Source organism: Diabrotica undecimpunctata, chromosome 9, assembly GCF_040954645.1.
Source record: "Diabrotica undecimpunctata isolate CICGRU chromosome 9, icDiaUnde3, whole genome shotgun sequence".
Classification (NCBI taxonomy): Eukaryota; Metazoa; Arthropoda; class Insecta; order Coleoptera; family Chrysomelidae; genus Diabrotica; species Diabrotica undecimpunctata.
The window spans coordinates 24,359,986-24,369,694 of NC_092811.1; the positions used below are offsets into that span (position 1 = coordinate 24,359,986).

At 32.2% G+C, this 9,709-nt stretch overlaps 1 protein-coding gene across 1 annotated transcript in view; it reads right to left on the minus strand.

Annotated features, from left to right (window-relative positions):
* Positions 1-9,709, minus strand: part of Edem2 (ER degradation enhancer, mannosidase alpha-like 2) — a 59,414-nt gene extending 49,705 nt beyond the window's left edge. Inside the window, exons 1-2 of the mRNA XM_072542955.1 lie at positions 9,273-9,709; positions 3,429-3,575 (exon numbers count right to left, since the gene is read on the minus strand). Of these exons, the coding sequence (XP_072399056.1) occupies positions 3,429-3,575; positions 9,273-9,391 (266 nt within the window). The 5' untranslated portion in view covers positions 9,392-9,709. The remainder of the gene's footprint in view (positions 1-3,428; positions 3,576-9,272) is intronic.

A 9,709-nucleotide genomic window follows, 5' to 3' on the forward strand; every position in this document is an offset into this window, starting at 1 on the left:
TTTTAAAATCACAGATCGAGCTTGATGCTGCTACCTTTGCAGGCTTTTGGTCAACATTCAGATATTTGGGGATCAATTTTGCAGAAATTTTTTTCATTCCCCAAATCTGAACAATATTAAGACACATTAAGAATAGATGATATTCTTATGTAGTGCCTCAGATATTCGTTTTAGCCTAATTCCGCGGTATGATAAAATCATATCATGAATATGCAAGGAAACTAAATTCCTGAAGTTGGCTGTATACAATGTATCACAAAAATTTTATTTAAAAAACCCTTTATAGGTAAGGAAAGGTATATTGGTGATACAAGTAATTTGATGATAATTTTTAATCAGATTACCACATAGTAATAATAATATAATAGATGGACAAAGCGGATACTGGAATGGAGACCAAGAGATGATGCCTACCGAAACAGAGGTCGTCCGCCAACACGTTGGACTGACGATCTAAAACGTTGCCATAGGAATTGGATGCAAGAGGCACAAGATCGAAATAGATGGAAAATTATAAGTGAGATCTATGTCCAGCAGTGGATAAGCGAAGATTGAATGATGACCACACAGTTCTCTATGCAAGCACATTCATGACACAGCGCTAGTAAGTTGCTACGAGTGTAAGCAGGACAAACATATATTCCGATTTAGCGATGCGCGCACCTGCGTTTAGTAAACAGACTGTTATGAATATTGTGCGATAATGGAGTCATTTCTTATTGAATGTAAAAGGCTGTTACATATTTGGTTACATTTTTATTGGAATAATTGCTGTTTTCTTTATAAAACTTTATAAAACCATTAAATAAACTAATTATTATCAATAAAAAAAAGCTGCATTGAATTCGTGATTTAGCCAAGGTAAGTTTTTATTCCTTAAATTGCCGTTGTTGTTTCTTAGTGTTTTTGCACACATTTTTCAAGAAATTTTGAGACGATAACTTTGGATATATTTTGTTCTTTTATTTAAAATAAAATAGAGAAGTGAAGTATAATATGCAAAAGGTATTGTTTTGAGGAATCCGAAAAGGTATTTTATTTTTAAAAGCTGTTAACTTCTTTTTTATCACCAAATAACCTATTTAATTTTTACTTTTAGATTGGCAATGGAAAAAGAGGGTAAATATAAAAAATATAATCAACAGCAACTTCAAAACCCTGTTAGATTAGTAAGAAATGAAGGTAAGACTATATATAAAGCTGCAAAGGAAGTAGAAGTCCCATGGAGCACTTTGAAACGTTACCTAGCGAATGAAGGGGATTCGGTAAGAAAACTGGGGAGGCCTTTTGCATTGTTAAGTGATTTAGAGTTAAGGCTTTACAATTATATTATAGAAATGCCAGAATTGGGTTTTGGACTAACCGTGTATCAAATTAGAAAATATGCTTATGATCTTTCTAAAGTGGATGGTCGGGAGAAATTCTTGCCGTCAACTAACTGCATTGCAAGCAAATGGTGGTGGAATAATTTTAAAAGTAGGTACAACTTGTGCCTTCGCGTGCCAGAAAACCTTTCGGCCTACAGAGCTTCCATGGCTAATGAATTTATGATCAAAGATTTCTTTTCGAAACTGAATGATGTTCTTACGAAACTCAATATAAAAAACAAACCGAATTTAATTTGGAATTGCGATGAGACTGGATTATCGTATGTAGTGAAACCTTCCAAAGTTGTTACCGGCATTGGTAAAAAGCATGTTTATAAAAGATCCTACGCTGAACGAGGTCAAACTCAAACTATGTTAGCATGTATTTGTGCTGATGGAACATGGATTCTTCCTATGGTAATCTTTAAAGGTGTTAGATGGAATGATACACTTAAAAATGATGCCCTTCTCAACGCATTAATAAAATTATCTCCTAAAGGATGGATCAATTCTGAATTGTTTTTGGAATGGTTAAATTTTTTATCACTACGATACCGCCTGAACGTCCTGTAGTCTTGTTGATGGATTCTCATTCTGTCCACATTGGAGCTGAAGTTTTGAAAATAGCGAAAGATAATCAAGTTTACCTATTTACTTTCCAAGCTCATTGCACTCATCTATTGCAACCATTTGACGTGGGACTATTCAAGCCACTTAAGACTTACTGGCGCGATAGCATGAATCGTGATATGAGCAATAACCCTACGGATATTCCAAATCGTAGCAACTTCCATTCCATTTTGAATACAGCTTACATAAGCGCCTTTACAAAGAAAAACATTGAGAATGCTTTTAAAAAAACAAGCATATGTCCTTTAAACGGAGATGTTATTCTAAAAGAAGCATTACGGCCTTCATCTTTAACTGATATAGCTCCTGCTTCTCCAGTTTCAACTGACGCAGCACCTGAAACTTCTATATTAAATCCTAAAGCCACAGTCGATCATATTTTGAAAATACCAACAGCTTCAAAACGTCCAGAGAGGTCAAGAAAAAGGGACTCAAGTGCGATATTGCTTAACACCGACAAATGAAAACACTTCAGTAACAGAAAATCTTCAGCAACAGCCCTCGACTTCATACAAATCTGTTAAAAAAGCAAAAAAAAAGTAAAATAGATGATTGGGAGTGTGGCTTATATGGAGTCCTGTATTCAACTAATGTTAAGAAAAGAAATGGAGCCCAATGGATTCAGTGCTCATCTTGTTTGACACCATACCACGAGATTTGCATATCTATCGAAGATACTGACGCCGATGAAAAACTTTATTATAGATGTGATCGTTGTATCATAATATCACCAAATTTCCTAATCACTATCACCAATATACCTTACCGTGTCACCAACTTACCTAACATAAGTTTGTAAATGTCAATTTTTGACATTTACTATCATTATTAATCATTTTTTGTTAAATTAACTCTTCTAAACATTTACTTGAAATAATAAGTAACGTAATAAAGCAAAACTTATTTCTTGCTTAGTTTTCGAATTCCTATATTATTAATATTTTTCATTTTTATCACCAATATACATTTCCTTACCCTAGTTAAAAGGTATAATAATAAAAGACCCTATCGGGCTACATCACAGAACGTTTTCGCCATCATCAGTGCTATCTGGATGTACATGTTTGAGGTCACTAAATACATGAGTAAAAACCCTTTAAATGTTGTTAAATTAACTTTCGAGTTACATTTTTTTAAATTATAAACTATGATGTCTAAGTTACAATAGGAATAGATTACATGGCAATGTAAGACTCCACTGGAGGTTGCTAGTCCTTAGACGAAGTGTCTGTGAGGACTTGATTGCAATTGTAGACGAAATGTCAAAAAGAAACAATTTCTACAACAAACACCAGCTGCTAAAACATACAGTCATTCATTCTTTTTTGTTTATAATGTTGATTTAGGTTATACAGTGCATATTTTAAACTTTTTCTTTTATGTTATATTATGTTTTACCTTGAAATTAACCAAAATAAACTGTGTACTTACTTTCCTAATGAATCATCAATATCTCCCCTGTTTGGAGATATCCCCCTGTAGCGTCCAGCACAACTTAGGGGCATCAATTCATCAGCTGGATATGCGTTATACATATAGGCATTGTATGCATGATAAAACATATCCCTTGCTTCTTCCCTGGAACAAAAAATACATGATGTTAGTCAAGTCTCAATCATTCATTTTCCTGAAAATAAGTATAATAGACGGAAGGTTCACCCCCCAAAAAATGTATAGAAATCAACCACTATCCGACTACAAAAGAGTGCTAGGATATAGAAACCAATTCGTTTTAATACTGCTCACAATTATTACATTTTTATATACACTCAGATGCAAAAAAGAAAATTTTGGTCAAATTCAAAGCATTTCAGTTTTTTTTTTATTTTTAGCCCTATTTTGATGATTTTTTTAGCACACTGTGTAAAAATTTATAAATTTTAATTTAGTATAGTGAGCTTTTTAATAAAATTTTGTATTTGACTTATTATATGGGGTTAATCGAAAGGTGGTTTTTTATCCTAACTTTGAAACATCCTGTAGAATAATTACGTTAGCTGATTTTCGTAAAACCTTGTTTTTCGGATTTCTTCTAAGTATTATGTTTTTTGTTTCATGTGAAAATATGGATTGGTTCATTTTTAGGAGCGAAATGACTTTGCCACCCACAATCTACGACTTTTCCTATTATTACCATTATCTTTTGTGTAAATTTGTAATACGACGATGGGGGCTTTGGCGACTGACATCGAAGGAATGTCATATCGACATCCCAGAAGCACTGTATTTCAATAATGATTAAAAGCAACGACATGATCTTGGTTTTAATGAACAATGATAACAATAAAAAAACAAAAAAAAACAACTTAAGTACGCAAATAACAAAGAAAAACTACTAACAAATAACTTAATGCTTTGTATTGCCTCCCCTAGCCTCTTTAACTGCCTGTGCACGTCGGCTCATGCTGTCTATGAGGTTGCGAATATCATCTTGCTGGATGTTTTGCCATTCCTCTTCTAGAGCCAAGCAAAGTTCGTTAATTGAGACTGGTGCGACTTCGCGACCTCTGATATTTCTACCAAACATGTCCCAAACGTGCTCTATTGGATTCAGATCTGACGAACATGCTGGCCAGTTCATTTTATTAATACCAACTTCCTCTAAAATGTGAGTGTCAATATGACATACTGATAACAGTCACCAAAGCCACCTCGTCATATTACAAAATAACTCCAAAATAATCATAATTAAAAAAGTCCTAAATTGTGGGTGGCCAATTAATTTGGCTCTAAAAAATGAACCAAGGCATATTTTGACATGAAACAAAAAACACAATGCTTAGGAGACATGCTTGCAACCTAAAAATAAGGTTTTACGAAAATTCGCAAATGGAATTATTCCATAGGATGTTTCAAAGTTCGGTTAATAAAACCACATTTTAATTAACTCCATACAATACAAGTCAAATATAAAATAATTTTATCAAAAAACTGACTATACCAAATTAAAATTTATAAATTTATACACAGTGTGCTAAAAAAGTCATCACATAGGGCTAAAAATAAAAAATTGGAAATACTTTGAATTTGACCAAAATTTTCTCAGTTGTGTTTTTTTGCAACTGAGTGTATTATCTACAAATCATTATTTTATTCCTAATTGCTTTATATTTCATTTATTTTGTAAACTATCTTTTTGTTTACTGTTTTTCTTCTAAAAATAGTTGAGACCTAAATTTTCTTACAATCAACATAGTTTGTTTATTTATTATTTCGTATTTCTACAAATTTATTTCAATTTTTCATTTATTTTTCATATAACATCATTTTAAGGTTGATAGAGTTCTTGACACTTATCAGTTTGTCAGTGAAACTGCTACAATACAGAAAAATAGTGTTCAATTGGTTAATACTTTTCTGTAATTGAATCCAATCGAATCGTTTTTAAAAGATAATTTTAAGGCTTACAAGAACTTATGCTCACTGTCTTCTAATACAAAAAAAATATGAGAAGATAGTGAGCATAAGTTCTTTTAAGCCTTGAAATTATATTACTACTTTAAAATGGGGCATATTAAATCATCTTTACCTCATTTGTCTGAAAACATTGTGCAAAACTATTAAAAATATCTGAATTGTTAATAAAGACTGTATTTCGAAGAAACACAGTATTTGGTAAACCATTATTTTTGAGTTTCCTGTTACTAAAGTTGAATGCAAACCAAAGCCAGAGATTTAGTCATTACAATAAGAATAATATGCCTGCCATGACATATTTTATTGGTAAAGCCTGAAATTCAGTTTAACTAATGTAACGATCATCAATATATTTAAGTAACTCAAATTTCAGTTTTCAATGAAAAAAATATTAGATAATCATACCAAGCATTTGTTTATCAATATAATATCTTACATGTGATTTTTTTAAAATATTAATTATTTTAGGTTGTTATTCATCCAATGAGGAAATTTAAAATTTTTTAATCTTATACATGGAACTGAAAAATCAATACCAAATGGTAGGGTATATCTACAACTTTCTTCTAATATGAAATATCTGTAAGATACATGTTAAGATTGATAATCATAATATGGAACTTAGCGAGATTATCATTAATAGATACAAATATAGGTAATGCAGAATCATAATCACAAGACAATACATAAAAACTCTGCAATTTCTACAATTATATTTTCTTTATCATTTGCCAAAATTAAGTCTAGCAAAACACCATTGCAATTTGTTATTTGTGAATCACTGTGTGATTGTAAATGTGGAAAAGTAGTTCAGAACACATTTGATAATACAGTGATTATCATAAGAAGTAAGAGCTGAATAATTATGAAGAATAAATAAACTGTACTTAATATTTACTGTTTATTCAGTGTGCAAACTAGAACAAACAATTCCTCCAAGTAAACATAATTAATAAATTAGATGGATGTTGAATATTGTTTTTACATAATTTACATTCTTTAACTTCCTGGATGATTGTGTCAAGATCCATGGCTATATTTCTTCTATGCATCTTTCTTGGTTCTCAGAACACCAAACTAAGTGAGGGTTGCCAGATATGGTGAGAAAATTGGGTAATGACATCCAGCTGTACAAAACTGACTATGGGCAAGAAGTAAAATCTTTCCTTGTATCGAATCAACCAGCAAACAGGATGCTTGCTGAAGTCAAGGAGAAACTTCTTCTTCTTCTTTGTGTGCCCTGCTTGTATTCAAGCGTTGGCTATCGTCATATTGACAAGCTGATGAAATGATTCTCGGTCGGCAGCTAGATGAAACAGTTCCTCGACTGTTCGACCTGTCCATTGTCGAATGTTAGGCAGCCAGGACAGTTGTTTTCTTCCGACCCAACGTTTTCCTTCGATTTTGCCCTGAATGATTAACCGGAGTAAGCGATATTTAGGTCCTCTCATTATATGACCGAAGTATTGGACCTTTCTCATTTTGATGATGTTGATCAATTCTCGCTCGTTGTGCACGGTCTCTAGCACGCATTCGTTAGATATGTGTGCTGTCCACGGGATTCTGAGCATGCGACGGTAACACCATAACTCAAACGCTTCTAATTTGTTGAGATTTTTTATTTTTGTTGTCCAGGTTTCACATCCATAGAACAAAGTGGACCAGACGTAGCACTTCAATACTCTTAGACGTGTGGTCAACGACAGACTTCTACTGCATAATAAGGAACGCAAGTTAATAAAGATTTTCCATGCGAGTTCTATTCTGGTCAAAATTTCCTCGTCATTTTCAACCCTGCAGTCAATCCAGCTACCCAGATATCTAAAGTGTTGCACCCTTTCCAGGATTTTGTTATCTAATCTTAGCAGGAGAAACTACTGTAATATAATTCCCAAGAAAAACAATTATAACAGTAGCAATAAAAGAAAAAGCCCCTAAACTGTGACAGAACTTGATAAGGGGGTGCTAAAAATATTGAGAAAAAAAAACAAAAGTAACAAAAGAGGACTGTGGGAAGCCAATGAAAATTGGCATATTGAATGTTAAAAGCATATACATGCTGAAAAAAATACACAATATCTTGGGTATGGCTGTAAATAAATCACTTGGATATCACTTGAAAACCAGATAACCAAACAGCAGAAAAGTTCCAGTAAACAATTATACTTTTTGTCATTCTGGAAAAGATGATCCCAGCAATTATAATGGTGTTGGTATTATGCAAGACCCTAGAACAGCTCACTTGGTCCTCAACTTTGTACCACTTTCTGACAGGGCAATAATGATACAAATCAAGGTAGCACTGAAGAATATAAATAACGTTAAGTATATGACCCAAGAGCTAATAAACCAGAATCAGTTATTAAATGCTCCTATGCAGAAATAAAACAATTGTTGTCCCAAACAGAAAAGGTGAAACCACTTTTATCCCAGGGGACTTAAAGTAAAAGTAGACAAGGGAAGATGTGATGACATTGCTGGGTAACATGAAATGGCAGTAAGAAATAAAAAAAGTAATACCCAAATCCAATTTTGCCAGAAGGAGAAAATGTTTACCTCTAGCAATTGGTTTAAACTACCTTTAAGATACATATATAGATGGAGATCTTACCAAGATACACAATATCACCCAACTAGAGTTGGCTATATCAATCAGATATGGTTTGATCATTCCCCAAATCTCTAATTTCTAGGTCACTAGCTTTGTATTTATTCTATTTATTTGCAGTCCTACTTCTATATTGACATTATCATTAAATCTTCGTTTGTCCACTGCTGGACATAGATCTCCCTCAATTTTCCATATGTCTCAATCTTGTGCCTCTTTATCCAATTCCTATGGTAACATTTTAGATTGTCAACGATTATCACATATGCTTTTGCTTATAAGACAGATGTCGTCAGAGAATTCCAGATTCTTACATTTTTAAATATTCCTGAGATTATTCTACATCAAATATTTGTATTCTTTTTTTATATCTTCTATATTATTTATTTTTTAATTTTTATGCTAGATATATCTCCAAGCCATCTTAGTAATATATGCAGTATTTGGTCACTCATCACTTCATTCAACAAATTATAGACCAACAGTCTATGTGTGTCAATATTCTTTGCTTCAATATTGAGTTCTGCTAAATGATTTTGGTAAGTTATGTTATTGTCATAACATTTATTAAAAAATGTATCCTGCATACTTAATCTCTATATATGTTTTCCACATTATGACCACAACTTACTACTATATAACTATTCTATTATACACTCATGTTATTGCAGATTTTAGTATGGTTTGCTTCTCGAATTTTAATCTTAATATAGTCAATATCCTTTTCGCTTTTCTATAATTTAATTTATATGTTCAAATACTCATTGCCATCCTTATGATACCAAATTGTGACACAATGCCTATTAAAACGCATTATGGTGGTTGAACTACATCTAAACATTTCTTCCAAAAAGTATAGTGTGAATATCATAAAAAGCTTATGTTTCTCAATAATTAGGTTTAGCTCAGTTTTTGATTCAATCCCTTACACTACTTAATCATCCAAAAACAGTTTTTTTAACATCCGAAACATTTTTCAGGATATCTGTATCATAGTTTTCCTGAATGGATTTCTTCTGTATTCCATTCAGTGCTAATTTAGGAGTTTGCTTTACAGCAAACAAAGTATACAATTTCTAGTTACTATAAAATCACTGTTTTTCATTCATGTTTATGTATTGAAAATAATATGTATAATTCAATGAACTTTTATGTGCCTATGTGTCTTGCATTTTCATGTTAATTAGTTTTGGTTTGGATAAATAGTATGTAATTACAAATACCATAGATTAAAAAATAGGAACACTTACCTTAATTGTATTCTTTCTTTGGAACTCATATGTTTTTGTTCTTTGGATAAGCATGTTTGGGTTGTCAGGATCACAACACTGAGTAGAAAACTTACAAAAAAATTCTCAAAGTAAAACATTTTAATTTTAACGAAAAATTCGCGAGTAAAACTGCTTTATATTTATTAACATATTGCTCAGCTGTCAACTAGAACTTGATAAGAATCTTATCCTTATCAGAGGAGACAAGGTTCTTGAGGAAATAAGGTTCTTTCGCGGAACATGTTCACTATATTTAACAACTAATTACTAGATACACTTTTCTTAAGGACGATAGATAAGATTTTGACATTACTCTTAGAGAAAATTTTAATTTGCAAATCTTCACAAAAACTGACATAAAATTCATAAAAATTTCCCAGCTCCAGCTGACCTTCCTTTGGATAGGAGGAGCCTAG